Source organism: Rhipicephalus microplus, chromosome 1, assembly GCF_043290135.1.
Source record: "Rhipicephalus microplus isolate Deutch F79 chromosome 1, USDA_Rmic, whole genome shotgun sequence".
NCBI lineage: Eukaryota > Metazoa > Arthropoda > Arachnida > Ixodida > Ixodidae > Rhipicephalus > Rhipicephalus microplus.
In genome coordinates, this window is record NC_134700.1 from 301,344,689 (window position 1) to 301,363,947 (window position 19,259).

General features: G+C 49.2%; 1 protein-coding gene and 1 long non-coding RNA gene across 12 annotated transcripts in view; both read left to right on the forward strand.

Annotated features, from left to right (window-relative positions):
- LOC119165999 (high affinity cAMP-specific and IBMX-insensitive 3',5'-cyclic phosphodiesterase 8B) overlaps positions 1 to 19,259 on the forward strand; it is a 404,448-nt gene that overhangs the window by 87,366 nt on the left and 297,823 nt on the right. For 10 of the 11 annotated variants that reach the window (XR_012884029.1, XR_012884034.1, XR_012884037.1 and 7 more), the window contains one exon: positions 9,753 to 9,943. The exons of the other annotated variant lie outside the window; for it this stretch is intronic. Coding sequence is in view for 7 of the 10 variants with exons in the window: in XM_075865592.1 (XP_075721707.1) it covers positions 9,753 to 9,943 (191 nt within the window). In the remaining 3 variants the exon portion in view is untranslated. The remainder of the gene's footprint in view (positions 1 to 9,752; positions 9,944 to 19,259) is intronic. 11 annotated transcript variants of the gene reach the window in all.
- Positions 1,402 to 7,825, forward strand: LOC142765009 (uncharacterized). Its single transcript, XR_012884015.1, has 2 exons — positions 1,402 to 1,969; positions 7,062 to 7,825. It is a non-coding gene; the product is annotated as an uncharacterized LOC142765009 (long non-coding RNA).

The following is a 19,259-nucleotide window of genomic DNA, read 5'->3' on the forward strand; positions in this document are numbered from 1 at the left end:
CACATCGATGAATTGTAGGGGCTTGAGAAGAGCATAACGAAATCGAGAAAACTGGAAGTTCACAGTACAGTACGCGTACCAAAAAAAACGAAATTGCTTTGTTCACCAAATTTGAACGAGAGTTAGTTTCCTTTGGATGTTTAAAAGAATAAAGTGAGAATCACAAATGTACCTCTTAAGACTATGATATGCGTGCAGTATTTAAAAGTGCACTAACTATTAATAAAAACAGCGAGAAATCGATACTGAGACAGAAGCTTGTTTGTTTTGTTTTAGTGGCGACATCTTGTAGGATGCTGTGGAACGAATTCACGGGCTGAAGAGAAAATGCCCTGACGCGCTACATTGAACCTATGACGTCATATGTTTAATGCCGCGCGCCTGTGCGGATAACGCGCTCGGCGACGCATGACGCCTGGCTGTCTGCGATAGAGTAGAGTTTATCAATATACCACAAGCATTTGAAGGACCGAGTTGCAAGGAAATTGGCAGATTCCACGTACAGTGGGAATCGATGATATGCGAAGCACGAGTGAGGAAGGGTGATAGGTAACTTTAAAATCGGCATAATTAACGTTAAGCGGCGGGGTTAAATTATGCCGCACATGACTTACATGTCACGATTATCATGTTTGGACGTTTTATTTACTTTTGTCATCTATTAACGTCACCTGATACCAACTTTGGCAGTATATATAATAGAGCTAGTGAAACGGCCACGAGCGTGCTATGAGCGTACCATGTAGTCATGTATTACATGAAATTCATATGAGAATCATATTTAAACGTGTCATTTACATTCATTGTCTATTCACGTCACGTAATACCAAATTTGGTATATGCGCAACTGGTGAAACGGCCGCGAGAACGCTATGAGCGTAGCATGTAATCGTGTTATTCCGGAAACGGATATTATGATTATCAGGTTTGGACGTGTCATTTACCTTCATCGTCTATTCCCTTCCCGTGATACCGAACTTGGTACATGTGGAGCTTGCGCAATGGCGGCGAGCGCGTCATGAAGGGCCGGGAGCAGCGCCAAGGGCCCGAGGTCACCGGCCAGCCTGGCCGACGTTGGGCATAGGTCGGCTGCCGAGGTCCGCCCACGTATGGGTATTGCGACTGGCCTCACGCTGGCCGATGTTATGGCCACCGACGTACGTGCGACGTTATAAGCTGACCTGGCCGAGTGCCAACCTTCGTAGAGGCACGTTCGGCCCGGTGAAAATTAGCACGTGGCCAGCTGGCGGCCACTAGACCGTAGCTAGAGGAGGGGTGCTGTAACCTCCTTTTGATCTTTTTTTATTTGCACGTGTACTGTATTGTACACATCTGCATGCACACTCGCAAACCCACGCACGAACATACATAAAGTATGAATGCACCCCCCCCCCCCACCAAATAAAGTTTCAGCTCACGCCAGTAGTGTTACGCCTGGGAGGTCCACACCGAACGTCAATGCCTCTGCAAATGCAATCTGTGTCAAGGGCAGCGCTCGAGCCCGTCTGACGCGATCAACTCAACGACGTCATCAAGCCGCGGCGCCCGTCTGTCACGCAACGCACAGAGAGCTCATTCAGCCCACGAGGCCGATGAAGCAATCGGCGCCTTCTAGTCTGGCGAGTCTTACGCAAGGCGCGGCAACATCCCTCGTCCTTGGGTGCAACCACGCGCAGCGGTGGGTCCCCGTTGGAGGATTCTGACATCACGGCTAGCGGTGCTTCTGGTTGGATGCTAGTGACGAAGAGATCCACCCGGTGCCTATAAGAAAAGCCAAGCGGCGCGTCAACAGCAGTTGACCTATGGGTCAGTGAAGCCTCTCGTTGCTTCGAGCCCTTTCGTGGTCGGAGCGGCCGGTGTCCTTGTAAGCGGCGAGTTTCGTGGCGCCCTTCGTAATCTCGTTGACGGCGCCCCTTCGTAACAGTGCTTGGCAGCTGCGGGACCGGCCGGCGTCAGCGACACCGATGCGGTGAGTGCCTGATGTTTTCCCCTCAGTTCACCAGACTACTCTAGCACAGGTTATAGTAGTTTAGAGAAGGTCCGTGGGAAGCATTGGTGAGTGAGCTTTGATCGTTTCAAGCCGAATCAGAGCGCTTTGAAACCAAGGTTAATTCGGATTGTGTAAACGCGGCAATGTTAAAAATTGCTTGCGCATCTTGCTAGTAGAATTATAGTAGGTACGGCAAGTAGATTTTTAACAGGGACAAACAGCAAGAGGCTAGCGTGAACAATGGAGAACCTTAAAGTAAAGAAACTCATCGAAATTTGTAAGGAACTTGGCCATACTTCGGGTCATGCGAAATGAAAGCAAGCGATCCTTGAGATCATGAAGGATGGAGTGTCGGCTGAGGAAGTCGATGAGGCGTCGGTGGATATCAAAGCACGCCGCGAGGAGGCTGAAGGCGAGAAGTAGAAGTTCGCGAACGCGAAAAAGCTGAGAGGCGCGAACGTCGCGAGCGTGAGGAGGCCGAGAGATAGGAGCGCCTCGAGTTGAAACGAGTAGAGTTGGCAATCCCACAGGGTTCGCAGGCGCCTAGCTTAGCTACTGCGCCAGTTCAGGTCAGCGGCTATAGAATTCGGGACCAACTGTTAGCGTTCGTAGTAGGCGATGACATGGCGAAGTATCTTGTCAAGTTTGCACACATCTGTGAGCGAAATGCTTTGGAGTGGTCTCTTTGGGCGCAGAAGTTGTTGACTCTTCTTCCTGGTGAAGTGTCCAACGTGATAATGTGCTTGTCGAGGGAAGCGTTGGAGAGCTAGGACGAGGTTAAGGAGGTGCTCTTGAGACATTATAATTTGTTTCCCGAGGCTTTCGGGCAAATGTTCCGGTATGCTAAAAGGAGAATGAGTCGCACGTTGTCTTTGCGTTTCGGCTGAAAGCCGATTTAATTGAATGGCTCAAGGGCGAAGGTGTTTATGACGATCGCGATAAAGTGGTGGAATGCATTGCATTGGAGCAATTCTGCTGCTGGACCTCGGAGGATGTGAAGCTTTGGCTGCAGAACAAACTTTGTGTGCAGGACTAACTCTGCTGCTAAACAAAGGAGCAGAGTTAGCTGTTAAGTATTATACTCGCCGAAAGTTGCATATAGGAGGGTAGTGCGCATTGAAAAGGATGAAAGGTAAGCGGGCTATTCAAAGAAACCAGATCAACGGAAACCCACTCCGCACCGTAATTTGAGGAAGGACCCATATCTTACGAAGCACACTGTAGGGAAATGGCAAAAGGAAGCGGAGAAATCTAGTCAGGTTCCTAAACAACGCACTGATATCCGACGGGCGTTTGAATCACGGAAGCCCCTAATCTGCTACAACTGCAAAAAGGAAGGGCACATCGCGATAAACTGTAAGCAAAAGTTTGCTTTCGCAACAATCCGAGAATCGGAAAATAACATGCGGTTGTTAGAGCCGTATTTCCAAGAAATTAGTGTGAATGGGAAAACGTGTCGAGCACTTCGAGACTCAGCGGCAACCATGGACGTTGTCCATCCTTCATTTGTGTCTCCGGACGACTTTACAGGAGAAAGAGCGTGGACCAGACAAGTCGCCTAGGAGCAGAGTGCTTGCTTACCAAACACTACGGTTGTCATTGAAGGCCCCTTCGGTAAGCTTCGCACTGAAGCGGCTGTGTCTGCCACGCTTCCCGATCGTTTTCCTTACCTTTTTTTTTTAATAACTCAGAGCAGCTTCTCAAAGAGCAGGGTGAACCGTTCTTCTCCAACTTAGCGTAAAAGCCCTCACGCGATCGCAAGCGTGGAAGCTTTCGCAGGAACTTGATCTTTTTCAATGTGGTGAAGCACCAATTGCAAAAGCTGCTGATCTGTGTGACCTTGGCGGCGAGTCGACGGAACCTCAGACAGGAAATTCTCCGCGTGAGTCGTTTGAGCAGTCACTCGAGCAGCCCGTCGCCGAAGAGATTGGCGTGGTCTCCGTCGACGGAAGAGACGACATGGCGCCATTGAGTCAGAGCGAGAGGGGTGCAACGCTCTCGCCTGTAGCGGAAAATTGGAATGAGCTGTCGAGGATTGATAAAGAAACGCTCATTCGAGGGCAGCGTGAGGACCCCTCGAAAAGCACTAATGGAAAGCGTAAACTTGGGAAAAAAGAAAAAGAATGTTTCCTTTTTTTTTTGATAAGGCAGAGCTCTTGTATCGGAGCTACACAAATGCGCAAAGTCGCAAGTATGAGCAGCTCTTGGGTGCCACAAAAGTATCATCGCCAACTATTGGAACTTGCGCATGAAAATGCGTGAGCAGGGCATCACGGCACAATGACGACCAAGGCTAGAGTTTCCTTTGATTTTTATTGACCGAAATGCTGGAAAGATATCGAAGACTTTGTACGCTCATGCGACACTTGTCAGAGAGCGGAGAAATCCACGGGCAAGTGGAAGGCACCCATGACGCTTGTGCTAATTATCACAGAAATTTGTTAGCGCCTAGTAATTGATATCGTCGGGCCATTGCCAGAGTCAAGGCAAGGTTGTGGGTACATCCTGACGGCCCTCTGTGTAGCCACAAAATTTCCTGAAGTGATACCACTTGAGGAGCTCAATTACCCTCATGTCGTGGTTGCACTGCTATCTATATTTGCACGCGTCGGATTTCCTTCTGAAATCTAATGCGAGAACGGTAGTGCCTTCTTCAGCTGCCTTTCCTCTACCTTTTTGGATAAATGTGGAATAAAAGTAGTGCACAGCTCGATCCATCACCCGCAATCTAATCCGGTAGAGCGTATGCATTCCGTTCTGAAACGGATACTGAGAGCTCTTTGCTACAAGCACAAATGTGACTGGAAAGCGTGTATTCTCCCCGCTATGTTCGCTTTGAGATCAGCTCCTCATGAGAGCACTGGTTTTAGCCCTGCAGAGCTTGTATATGACAGGAGTTTGAGAACACCATTGCGAATGCTACGCGAGTCCTGGGAGGGATTCGATGAGGACCCTAATGTAGTTGCGTATGTTCTAGACCTCCTTCAGAGGCTTGAAAAAACGAAAGTTCTTGTGGAAAGCCACATGAAGGCTGCACAACTGATGTCGAAGGAGTACTACGACAAATCGGCGAAGAAGCGCACCTTTGAAGTAGGTAGTCAGGTAATGCTGCTGCGGCCGTCCAAAAAGAACAAGATTGATGTTCATTGGGAAGGGCCCGCCAAAGTAATATCGAAGCTTTCTGATACCAATTATGAAATGACATTAGGAAGGCGGCCAAACAAAATTTACCACAGTAACTTGATGAAACCATACGTTCAACGTCAAGTGGTCGTAAATCTGCTTTTTAATCCTTCAGAGGAAGATGGAGCAGAAATTTTGACCGCTAGTGATGTAATCGAAAGGGAATCGGAGGTAATCTTGGAGCAGTTGAACGTAGGGCCTAGGTTAAGTGAAGTCCAGCAGGAGGACCTGAGAGGATTGTTTCCGAGTTTAAAGACGCGTTTTCAGACCGTCCCGGAAACACGATGGTGAATGAACACGATATCGAGCTAACTGGTGAGGAGCTAAACCGTAGCAAGCCGTATCGATGTTCCCCTGTGCAAAAGCAGATCATGAAAGAGGACATCGATAAAATGCTGGTGTTGGGAGTCATAGTGCCGGGCGAGAGTGACTATACATCCCCTCTAATATTGGTTTCAAGTGCCGGGAAAAGATCCGAGGCCATGTATTCATTGTTGGCGTCTTAACGCCATAAATCGAGATCAAACTTAAACGATACCAAACCTAGAGTAGAGGGTAGAAACTGTGTCGCAGTCTAGCTATATTTCCACGTTAGACCTCGTGTGAGGGTATTGGCAAGTCCCCCTAACGAAGCGCGCTAGCCGCATTGCCACATTCGTTTCTCAACTCGGAACGTATCGTCCACTTAAGCTGAGCTTCAGATTGAAAAATACGCCCTTTTGGTTTTCAGGCTTAATGAACCGCGTTCTTGAAGGCCCCTCTGAGTTCGCTCTGCCGTACCTTGACAATACGGCCATCTTCTCCAACAACTGGGAAGAACATGCCGAGCATTTACGCGTCGTGCTGAGCAGGTTGAAAGAAGCTGCTCTTACCGTGAAACCTACTAAATGCCACCTAGGGTGCGGCGAGGTGTCTTACCTGGGACACGTGATGGGGCGTGGCCGGCGCAGACCTTCAGAAATTAAGGTAGCCGCCGTCGTGAACTATTCACGACCAACCACAAAATCTGAGATATAAGCATTCTTGGGCCTAGCTGGATACTACCAGCATTACGTTCAAAACTACTCTAGCATTGCCAGCCCTCTAACTGGCGCACTTTGAAAGTCCGAGCCCGTTAAAGTAGTATGGGACTTAGAAATGGAGAATGCATTTTGCAAGCGGAAACAAGCCTTAAGCGAAAAGCCCGTTCTGATGGCACCCGATTTCTCTAAGAGATTTGTCATTCAATGCGACGCGAGTGATCGCGGAATGGGAGCGATATTGGGCTAGGAAGACAGTGCTGTTAACGAAAGGCCAGTTTTGTATTTAAGTCGAAAACTTAGCTACAGGGAAGAGACATGCAGTACCTCTGAAAAGGAATGCGCTTGCCTCGTGTGGGCCGTTCAAAAGTTAGCCTGTTATGTCTCCGGTTCGAGGTTTGTGGTCGAAACGGACCACTGTCCTCTAACCTGGTTAAATAACATGTCGCCTAAAAGTGGCCGGTTACTGAGGTGAAGCATTATACTCCAACAGCAGAACTTTGACGTTCGCCACAAAAAAAGAAAAGCTAAACGCTAATGCAGTCGCATTGAGCCGTGCATTTACATTGGGGCAGAATTTTGTCCTCATCACGGCTTTAGCTGACCGCTCTCGTCCAGAGTGATCTCAAGTGGCCAACTTTTTGTTACATTCTATTTCCTTACCTTGTTGTACGTGTAAAAATTTGAGTTCTCCTTTTAAGAGTATTGTGTTCCACATGTGCCTTTTGATGTAGAGGGAACGAAATTCCAATAGACACATTGCTAGGTATATGTTGTACCACACTTTGTCTGGTGTTCTGTCGGGTAACCGAGGGCACTTGCTTGTGTCGTGTGTTGCCTGTTGCCGAACCGTTCTTGACAAATTGCAGAAACATCGACAAGTGCTGAGACCAAAAATCGTTAGAAGAGACGAGCGAAGCTGGCCGGCAAGTTGGGGCGACAAGCCAGTAGAGCTGGGATCCGTCCTCAAGAAGGGGATGCGTTCACGGAACTGAGCCTAGAGCTACGTTCTCCCCGTGGCCCTGGAGGCAAACCTGGAGGGAGCTGGCGAACGAGAGCGCCCGACATTCGAACCTACGTGGAAGCAGCTCGTTTTTCCGGCGCATTCTCTGGCGGCGGGGGTGCTGTTACGCTTGGGAGTCCACACCGAACGTCAATGCCTCTGCAGAGGCAATCTGTGTCAAGTCCAGCGCTCGAGCCCGCCTGACGCGATCAACTCAACGACGTCATCAAGCGGCGGCGCCGGTCTGTCACGCAATGCACAGCGAGCTCCCTCAGCACACGAGCCCGATGAAGCAATCGGTGCCTTCTAGTCTGGCGAGTCTTACGCAATGCGCGACAACATCGCTCGTCCTTGGGTACAACCACGCGCAGCGGCGGGTCCCCGTTGGAGGATTCTGACATCACCGCCAGTGGTGCTTCTGGTTGGATGCTGGTGGCGCAAAGATCCACCCGGTGCCTATGAGAAAAGCCAAGCGGCGCGTCGCCAGCAGTACCTTTGCGTTAGAGAGAAGCCGACGGATGCGTGCGAGAGTAGATATCTCGGCTCTTCGAGTCCCTAAGTTGTCGGCCCCAGTGCCGAAGTTGTAATGCCTCTATTTTTATGCTGTACATAAACCTTGCTTTAACTCACCATCATCTCGTCTGCTCGTCTATCAGCTCTGCGCAGAAGCAGTCGCCAGCTGAGTAACACACGCTACCAAACGGCTGGTGACCTTAGCGGCGGAGTTCGGAGCAGTGGCGCCTTCGGGATTGTGTTGACGTCGCGCCTTCGTAACAGTAGCAGCCATTGTAGTTCATATATACTATGAACTATAGGAGAATCGATGAAGCTCACGTCACAGGTACATGGATCTAAAACATTTTTATTTACACAAATTCTTCGCAGGAACACTTATGGCAAATTGTGGATGCTCTCTTCGAGATGCCTGTGCGATTGGCCGCCTTCCTTGTCCTAGGTTTCGGCCAAATATCTCTTTGACATTGCAGACGTCCTGTATTAATGCACCAACATGATTCACCATGAGAGAGCTTGCGAATACTTGATAATAAATACAAGAAACGTCACGATGAGGTCCTTCATCAAGGCTTTGAAGCACCACTTCAAAATTTCTTGGGAAAGAAGTTGACTTGCTTCCAAGCTAATGAGTACGACCAAAGGTGAATGGTAGTTTAATAGTCTCGTTTCTTTGCTGAAACCAATTAAACAAATCGGCAATCCAACTTAGCGAAACGTGGGTGAAACTATTTACATTTTTTAAACAGTAGTGTAAACATTATGACCTACGCTGAAAGGAGCTAAATTGGTCGGAAAAATGAGCGCTCTCCATCAGTATGCTATACAAGTTTTAAGAAACGAAACTCTCAATAGAGTGACACGTGAAAGCAATATTTTCAGCCTGAAAATGATCGAAGTACCTTTATAGCACGCAAAAAGGCAAAGTGATCACTCATTCAAAGGTTGTGTCCAGATTAGGTTTGCGTGCAGTGGTACAAGTTTTGCAAACCATGGCATGCTATCGCTGTAGCTCGAATAGTGTAGCAATGTACTTAGATACTGCGACAAAAATACTGTGCTTTTCTTTAGAGCACCGCCCCCCCCCCCTCTCACGAGCTTTGTGTCAGGGTGTCCGTAATCAAACCGCAGTTCAAATGAATGCGGTTCTGCATTCAGTCGGAGCGTTATACTGCCAAGCTTTCACCTCTCATTAACAGCAAAAAGAACGAAAGCATGGCCGAAATATTTTACCCTTTCATGTTAAAAAAATATTTTGCTGCATTCCCATCTTTAGGCCTTACACCTCTAAGCCTCACACAATCTCTGCTCAGGAGTGCGTATAAGGGCAGGCGGTAGAGCTCCCTAAGTGTCCAGGAAAGCTGGATATGAGCAGCATATAATGAAACCAAGGAAGGCAATGGCAACATTAATTCTACTGTTTTTAAGCGGGTTGAAATAATTGTGATATAGCTGCGAGGAAAGTGAAAGGTACGGGATAAAGAGACAGCAAGTAAACGAGTAAGTAAATAACTAGCTTAATTACCGCTCGCGGTGACCAAACCTGCGGCATTAGAATCCGAAGGTCGCACAATTGGTCCCTGCTAGCGGCCAGTTATTTCTTCGTTCGTTTTTCTTTCTTCACAACTACAGAAATCAATTACTTCGGTACGCTTTCACGAAACGGTACAACGAATGTGCCGTGTGCCCTCCTTGGCTTCATTATGTGCTGTTTTTCACTGAAAGGTGGTTTTAAATTGAAAAAAAAACGAGCCTTCGAAAATTCTCTTCATTTATCCGAATGAGATCTGTTCTACATGCGCTTAGATGGGTGCAGAGCTCGGAGCATAAGCTTTCCGCATGTGGTTTGGCGCTCTTTTCTTCTAATGTCATAGACTATATGCCTATATGCTCTGTGATTCGTCTTTCTTATATACTTGCAATCCTTAATGCTCTAATAATAAGACTGTACCAAATTCACTGTTCTCAAACGCTTTGGTTTCTGTCGATTAAATGTCTTGCCCTGCGGCGCTTTTACACTGAAATCCGAATTGGCGCACTGCAGGTCATGTTTGTGTTCACCAAAGAGGACGCGCAGTACGAAGCGCTCACGTGGGCCGCCGAGAAGATGCACTACGCGTGCAGCCTGAGCACGACAACTGAGGAAGCCATCGAGAATTTTTTCAACGAGCGCCCGCACCTGGTGTTCATCGACGCGCGGGGAAAGGGCACCATGGACCCAACGGCTCTGTGCAGGTATACACGCGCGTTGAGGAGGTATACACGCGCGTTGAGGAGCTCTGTTTCGGCTGCAGCAATCACGTGTTGCAGTCAGGCGACTCTTGTGCCGCATGCTTTCACGTTCCGTTACCTTTCCTACCCCACTTGCCGACGGAGTGATACGTGCCGGCATACAGGCAGCGTTTTTGTGAGCTGCTGTAAAGCGCAAAAGATGAATACAGTGTTCCATGCAGCGACTTCACTCGTAGCACGCTCAGCGGCAGTGCTTTATAGGGTGCCTCAATGGCTATATTTCGGTGCACTTCTTGATAAGCTCCGATCACATGCAATGTTTCCGAAAAGGCCTTTTTCACGGCTGAGGCACACATGACTGATGTAGGATTTCGTGTTAATTTGTGATGAAACCTCACTTCCGGTAGCGAAGTGACGATGATGGTGATGAAAACTGTTTTGGTGTGGAGAAGATGCAGGTGAGACTCCGCGCTACTGGCTAGCCCCACTTAAAGACCGCCGAGCCGAGCTTGGTGGCCCGTTCGCAGGTACTCTGCATGAACGGCCAGGGTTAGATCGTTGAGTTCGCGGCTGCGCAACAGCGCAGCCCACCTGTTCTCGCTGAAGGAGGAGTCGATGTATTCACATTCCCACAACATATGGTTGAATGTTGCTAATAGTCCACACGGAGGGCGGTCCGCACTGGTATACCGTTAAGGTTATATAGCATGAAGAAACGCAGGGTTATGGTACGCACTGGCAATAGTCTTATATAGGGTAACTGCCAGCGCCCTGCACAAGGCAGGGTGTGCGAGGAGGAATACCCGTCTCGACAGACAGAAGTGTTTCGTTATTAGATGCGAAGGAGTTCTTTAACTAGCCTGTGTACCGCTGTCCCTCCGTCCGCACCGTGCTCCCCTGGCAGCAGGTGTTGAGGCGGTGCCAAGTAGTTTACGCCTTCCTTCGCTGTGCGCACGCGTTGATGTCACTCTCTCCTAAGCCTGTCGCCGCTCGCAGCGTGTCGTCTCTCTTAATTAGCCCTCTCCACCGCTCGCTATGCTCGAGCCCACTCTCACGTGGACATCATCTCATCCGCCACCTCTGTCCCTCTGTCGTCGAGAAGCCGCTGCGAACCGGCGGGTGCGTGCGCTCGGCGCACCTCGAGACTCTCGTGGCGCCGACAGTGTGGACAGCGTGCCGCTGCTTGCCGCGCGATCGTGCCGACGGGCGAGACGTCGTCGCGGCATGCTTCCCGCTAGTGTGCGTGCACCTTTCCCGGCTATCGCCGGCGTTGAAAGGGTTCGCGTTCGCGTTCGCGAATGGTGACATCAACACCGAAGAGGCGCGAGCCAGAAGCCTAACGCAAACGTCGGCAGTGGAAGACCAGCGACGCCGTTGAGGTGTGAGTCAAAAACACCGATCGCGTTCGAGCATACAAACGGCGCGGATAATACCGACGAGACGTGAGAACGGACGGACGGATAGACGCACCGACGGAAAGAAACAAGAACGAACGCTTCGCCCCCCTCATCAACACTCATGCTGTGAATTTGTTTTTTCGTTTGAAGTAAGCAAGGGCCCCCTACCAGGCACGGGGACTGCGTAGGTGGCGCGGTCAGTGAGTCCTCGCGTGTGTGCCCTCTTTAGGGTTGGAGGTAAAGCCCTAAATCAACCCCAGGTGAGAGAATGCCGTTTGATACTCTTGACGCTTCGAAGAATGCGAAGGGCCTGAGGGGCGACGATCCCGTAGTTGTAGGCCTTGATAGCCGCCTTGGAGTCGTTTACATTGACTCCCTGTGACTATCTAGCACAGCCAGTGTGACTGCAATCTGTTTGGTTACCACGAGCTTCGATGTGCGTACCGTGGCGAAGTAAGTGAGCCTGGAATTCGAGTCGACATTGGAAATAGCGAAGGTCTCTTGTAGGACTTATGGCGCAGCATCCACGAAGCTTGCATCAGTGTGCTCACTTATACTATGAACATGCTCGAGCGACCTTCACCCCTGGCCTCACTGTCGACCGACGTTGTGCGCAGTGTGCATACTGCGGGGAATGGGTGTGATGTGCGGTTGGTACCTGATATCTCTGAGAATCAGTGCGGAATCGGTGCACTGGTCAACAGAGCTGAGGCCCAAGTCGTTGAGTATCTTGCACCCTACCTGATTCTGGAAAGCCTGAGCAGCTGTGAGAGAGAGAGAGAGAGAGAAATAACGTTTATTGCACCCGTCTAGAATGACGGGGGAGGAGGCTTCGGCCTCTGCCCCGAATCATCCCCCTAGCCATCGGCCGGAATCCCTTGCGACTCGGCGGCGGTCAGGGCGAGACCGATGACTTGACGCTGTTCTTCAGCGTCATGGCTGTGTAATAAGGCCTCCCAGGATTCTACGTTTCTACTTGGGTCATTGTAAGGTAGGTCCATACCATGTGCACTAAACCCGCAGTGCTGTTGCAGTGCGCATATCTGGAGTTGAACACTTCCGGGTGCTATTTACTGTACAGGTGAGGGTTTGGAAACACCCCGGTTTGCAATTTTCGCCACATAATTTCCTCCTTTTTGCTCAGCTGTTTAGCTGCCTCTGGATAAATGTTACGGTGGAATTTATAGTGTGCGGTGATTTCCTGAAACGTTCGTAGTTCGTCTCTTGTAGAGAGGGGCTGCTCGCGCGAAGGCGGCGGGTCAGCGTCGATCGACCGGAAAGTGAGCCCTCGGGCGATCACGTGCGCCTTCTCATTCCCCTTCAGACCTTGATGGGCCGGGGACCATACTAGTGAGATTAGCTCTGCGGGTACTAGTCCTCGTCTTAGAATTTTAGCGACTGTAGCAGGGATCCTGCCGATATTGTAGTTTTCAATGGCTGACTTTGAGTCACTAACAATCACTCGTGTGCCTTTTTGAGCTATTGCCAAAGCAATCGCAAGTTCTTCTGCTTCTGTGGTGGTTGTATTCTTAGAGGTGCAGCACGAGACCAGGTCCCCGTTCTCGCGAACCACTACCGCTGTGTGTGCTCCCTTTCTTTTGTATTCTGCAGCGTCCGTGTAAAGCACGCCAGGTCGACCTTCATGTTTTGCCTGCCGGGCTACAGCTCTAGCTTTGCGTTTGCCTTCATGAAACGCCGGATGCATGTTTTTCGCAGCGGTATAATTTTCAGTCTTGCCCTAGTTGATTTAGGTATGCTAGCGGTCTGCCTGGGACACTCCATGGGCTCGAACCCCAAGCGCTCCATGATTTTCCTCCTGGTTCTACTTCTCAGAAGTCTTTGGTGCTGTGACATCATGGCGACTTCTTTTAGTTCATCTAAAGGGTTGGAGACACTAAGCCCAAGAAGTTTAACCGTAGAGGTGTTCGGGGGAAGCCTTAGTGCAGTCTTGATGTTTCCTTATAATGGCTTCAATTTTATCATTTTTCTGCTCTACTTAATTTAAGATAAGGGGCAACGCATAGTACACGGCTTATCACGAAAGCTTGAACTAATCTTAAATGACTGGCTTCCTTCATCCCCGCATTCTTGTTAGAAATGCGCTTAAGCAGGTGGCATGTCTGGTTCGCACTAGCTTCGAGTCTCCGGATAGTTTCAGTGTTTTTTCCATTTGCTTGTATGCGCATCCCTAGAATTCTAATACTGTCTACGGTTGGAATAGCATTACCATTCACTCGCAAAGCGATGTCACAACCCCTTCCGAGGGGATTGTTTGTTTTCCTTTTTTGCGATGGTGTAAAAAGAGCCTCTAATTTTTCTGCCAATCATCTTAACCCTAGTGGTTCCAGATATTGTTCGATAGTATCTATAGCCGCCTGAAGTGCGCTTTCAATATGTACGTCACTACCCCTGTTTATCCACAGCGTCACAACGTCTGCGTATATTGTGTGATGCAGATTTTTGATTCCTTCCAACTTCTCAGGAAGTCTAATCATTGCTATATTAAAAAGAGTCGGAGAGAGTACAGACCCTTGTGGCGTCCCTTTATTCCCCAATTTAATGTTTTCGAGCGACTGCCCTCCCATGCTGATAGTGGCTGTACGATTTGAGATAAAGCCCCTCACGTAGTTGTATGTCTTGACGCCTACGTTTAGCGCACTAAGGTTCTTAAGTAAGGCTTCATACTTGACATTGTCGAACGCCTTGGAGACGTCCAGACCCACAATTACTTTGGTGTCAACAGTCTTTTTGTCTATTATCTCCTCCTTTAGCTGTAGCATAATATCGCACGTCAATAAGTGGGATCTGAAGCATATCATAGTATCAGGGTGCAGGTTTTCATTTTCCATGAACCTAGTCAGTCTTGTTTGGATGACGTGCTCCATCAATTTTCCTACGCAAGATGTGATGGAAATGGGTCTGAGATGTTCAAAACTGAGCTTTTTTCCTGGCTTAGGAATGAAGACTACATTGGCTGTTTTCCAAGATTGCGGTATTTCTCCCTTATCCCAGCATTTGAATGTTTTGAAAAGGCCCTGAAAGGCCACTCTTATAGCTTTCGCTGTGACTGTGCTGCGCCTACCGCGCAAGCCTGGCGTTTTTTTTTTTTTACTTCTCTAGTTCAATTTCACGTTTATGGAGTGATGATATATTACGTAAGCATATCAACACGACTTACATACCTTTCTATTACGCCATTATTTCTTTAAAAGGGTACTGACACAAAATTTGACTGCCGAGATACATAGCTTGGAAATTATCTTACATGAATTTAGAAGTTTGCGGGCGCGATCAACTAGCTCCCCTGAAAAGTGAACCATGGTGACCTCCCCTCATTCTAAACCAATGAACAACGAAAATGCTCATATCACTTCATATTCTGCTACGACTGCTACTATACGAATACAAGAGAGAGAGAGAATAAAATGAGGGAAGGCAGGGAGGTTAACCAGGGTATGCGAATACAAATGTCAGAATGGCCCTATATAGCTAAGGCTACATTTCCTCGAAAAATCTGTGAGTTTGACATGAGTCAAATAGTTTTGAGCTCCGATATATCTGGCGTCATGGATGATTAACGATGCGTCAATGAAAAAGAATGTAGAGTGTCTGGCAATAAACGAGTTTATCTCTTGGAGATTATTGTCAACTACAAGATTGAACAGGCTTTCGGCGATTATTGTCAACTACAAGATTGAACAGGCTTTCGGCGAACAAGATTTCATCCATAAGCTGGGGCGGCCTCCGGAAAGCACTTCATCTTACCGCCCTATATGCGTCAGCTCAGTATTTGGCAAAACGCTAGAGCGGCTGTTAAATGACAGGCTACGCCACTTTTTGCACGCTCGTGGGTTCGTTAATCCACATCAGTATGGATTCACTCGCGGGTGCAGTTTGGTGATGGCGCTGCGCATCGTCAAGTAGCAGCTACTTGAGTTTAGGAACAGTCGTACGGCTGCCGTTCTCTTGTCCTTAGATTTTCATGGGGCGTTTGACAGCGTGTGGCATCCGCACGTCCTACGCTACTTCCGAGACCGATGCTTTCCCAGCGGATTGTACCACTTACTTCGACCGTTTCTCAAGGACCGCCCTGTTTTCCTCCGGTTACATGCAGGACATGTAGAGACCCGACCTTCCTTTTGAAGACCTCAAGGTCTTGCCCTCTCTCCACTGTAAAATGTCATTGACAGCCTCTTTTTCTTGCAATTGCCTCTTGGAGTACGAGTGCAGGCGTACGCAGATGACACCGTCATCATCGTTCCGGCTCCATCGCGCGCAGCCCTTGTGGATACAGCCACGACTGTCCCTTTCTCGAGTTGTTCAATGGGCCCGGTTTGTCAAGGTGTTCATCAACAATAATAAGACCTTCTGCGTCCTATTCACACATGGCGTAAGCATGACGCGGGCCCATTTCTCCGTATGCATACCCGGTGCTCCACGGCCTCTGGCATTAAAAGACTCTTTGCACATTCTAGGTGTCGTGTTTGATTGCAGGCCATCATTCTTCTGCCACGCCGAGTTCCTGCGCAATATAGTCCCCACGCTCTCGGCTCGAGTGGCGGCCTTCTACGCGTTGCAAAGGTCGTTCGTCCTGTCCTTACATAAGGTCCAATAATATCACCAGGTGGTACTGCCGGCGCTGACGTACGTGTGTCCAATATGGTGGAGAGAATCCCATATAGACTGCACACTATACGCGTGGATGGCCACCATACAAAGCGTAGCGCTGTTGGCAATAACAAGAGCTTATCGCACGACAAGTACGGCAGTGCTGCAGGTTCTGCTACAAGCGCCGCCGATAGATTTTGATCTCTAGCGCCTCAACGCTGAGTTCCGGCTATTTGCGCTTAGGCGCCACGTGGACTTGGCTCACTGCGGTTCCAGCATGATTGGGTAGCCTTACCGCACAGAGATGTTGTCGCACACCCCTCCTTACAAGCAATCCCTACCTTCAGACGACTCCCCCGACAACAGGCACAATTTGCACTTCGGGCTTGAGCGGCGCATATTTTTACAGACGGCTCGTACACCAGCCGCGCAGCAGGAGCGGCCTACGTCGCCTTTCATGTAAGGCCCTCGATAGTTCACGTTGGCCGTTTCCAACATAGGGTAGTAACATCGTCCTATGCGTGTGAGGTTTTGAGCTTTCCAGAGGCGCTGAAAGATGTACTGATCACTCGCTATGCTTCCTGATTGCCCTTTATACGGACTGCCTGTCCCTGCTACAGGCAAAAACTCGCCACGCAACACAGAACCTCATGTTCTGTACATTCGACGATTGATTTCTGACATTAGAAAATACAACATGGTCAGCCTCTACCACGTTCCGGGAGACGTCGTGATTTTTGGCAATGAAGTGGCAAACTTCTTCGCCAAGCGTACTTCCCGCAAGGACCATCTGCGACGCCTTCCGATACCTATTCCTTTAGTCCGGCAAAGGCTCCAACGTGAGCTCCTCCAGATATGGATGACGTGTTGGCAAGCAGGCTATAATACTGAGCTGTACTACTGGGTTCAAGACCTCCGCGATCTACCGTCCTTTTTTCCGCTACCACAGACACTTTATTGTGACATTGCTAACAGGCCACGGACGCTTCCTCCACTATTTTAACCTCTTCAATTTAATTAATCGCCCCGTTGTCTCTGCGGGTCTTACTGTAAGGACATGTCACGTGTCCTACATGCGCACCCGATTACCACGCCTTTCACAGAACATATTGAGCCGCAGGCTGATTTACGAGCTGCACGCTACACTGTGATATGTCTGCGCGAAATCGTGCCCTACTTGTTCGCGTGACGCTTGCTCTCAGGGACGCCATTCCAAACATTTTACGATAAGCCAAACATACACACGAGGGGTCGCACCACGGGAACCACCCAGTAGCCATAACGGTGGGGCCTGCCGTGCAACCCCCTTTTTGAGCTACACGTGTACGGGGACGGTGGTGACGGCCTGCTGTGTTCCTTCCCTCCCAGCCTCCAGGGTGGTCTCTTCTTGCTCCCGACGGCGTTGTTCCTATGGCCATCACAGCACAAACCGACTGCGTCAACTAGACTGACCAGCAGCGCCCCGACACCTATCCACAGACGATACTGTGATGCTAGTGTTTTGAACTGGATAACTTTCATCACTTCCCGCGCTTTCTTCTGTTTTTGACTTTCTCTCTCTTCAATCTCTCTTTTTTTCTGTCCTTATTCATATTGGGCGTGTCAATTCCAAAACCTTGTCCACCTTATACATTATTAAAAATACGCTCCGCTGACATCTGTGCTCGTCGAGTCATCCCCTTAAGATACAATAATGCGTTACCTTGCCCACAATTTTATTTTCTATTTTTTTCAATAAATGTGCGCTTTGGGTTGAATTTAAACCATATTTTCATTTATTTTCTGTTGGCTTTCAACCTGGTATGCTTCGGTCGGTACAGGTTTTGTGGTCCCTTTATTTTCGATTTATTCATCCTAACAATGAGAATGAAGTTCACTGGGGTAGATTCTGTAGAAAGATGGATGGCTCGCGCGTCGGATCGTGTCCGGCTGGACGTGGTGTTGTTCAGATTGAGAAGGTGTTTGAGAAAACCCCAGTTCTTCCCATATCTGAGCTGACCCTCGACGCTTTCGCAGAGTTCATGTCATTATTGCTTACACAGAGTTTTGCAGTGCTCCTCGATCGCATTGTTGACCTTGGAAACCTTCTTGCGGAGCCTACAGGTATGCTTCTGCCCCTTCCTTTTCGACAGGGGTTGCTTGGCTTCTAGCAGGTGGGTCACCTGCTATCCATGTTTTCAACGTCGAGTGCAGTGACGACCACCTTGCTCACTGCCGTGGCGTCATCTCCGATTCCTTTGCACCGACCTTCAAAATCTGTCCCGGCCGTCGGTGCGCGCTTGGCTCTGACTTTGTGGAAAATGTCTCAGTCGACCACCTTGGATGTTTTTTGTCTTAAAGCGGGAAATCGTGACGGATACCTCGATGACGTAGTGGCCACTTCGTAAGTCTAAAGCTGTGTAAAACCACTTGGCCTTACCTATAATCTTTACAAAAATAAGGTCCGGTGTGGTGATCCGGCATGTGCAGTTACCTCTCCTAGTGAGGGAATCTTTGCCAGTTATAAGCGTCAAGCCTGCTTCTGACGCAGTGTGCCACAGCTCGGCATGTGGAGTTAACTCTCCTAGTGAGAAAATCCTTGTCAGTCATAAGCGTCAAGTCTGCGTTGTAGGGTATCGAAATGGCGAGAGCTATGACACGCTCGTGGAGTGAACAAGGACCGTACACACGGTCGGAACCAATCAAGCAGCTCACATTTATTTAACTCCTTTCTGATTGATGATATCGTCAGCTGAATTTTTATAACATCAACCGTGATCGCCGCGCTAAAACATCCTTACACAATATAAAACAGCACTCAACAACAGCATGGCAAACAAGGCGGTGTCACTAACGCCTGACTAACCACGTGGGCCCACCGCACGCGGCCCGCGGTGCCGTCCATGGCAGACCCACCACTAGAGGCAACCATCCACGCTACCACAACACGCCAAAAAAGACTCGCTCAACTCTCTCTGCCGCCACCGAGGCTTGGCTGCCGCCAGGGGTCATCGCCGGTGCTCCCGCTGTAACAACCATGGTGATTGTGATGTGAACGTGGGTTCAGGATTTTCTCCAGAAAGAACAACGCAGCACACAGGGTGACAAACACGCATAAGACACATTTACAGACACGGCAGGACTCAAAGAATAGAGAAAAACAGTTAAATTTGACATGAAGGCTCTTACGCGAAACAGTCAAGCAGTAGCGTACAGTTTGTTGTCGGAGCCGATGAAGTTGCCGAGTTGAAGGCACTGTGCGTAGATCATCTGTCCGATGCCGTAGCTCGGTGTTTGGTCTGGCCACGTGAAGTCAAGAAGGTCCATTCTGTGGC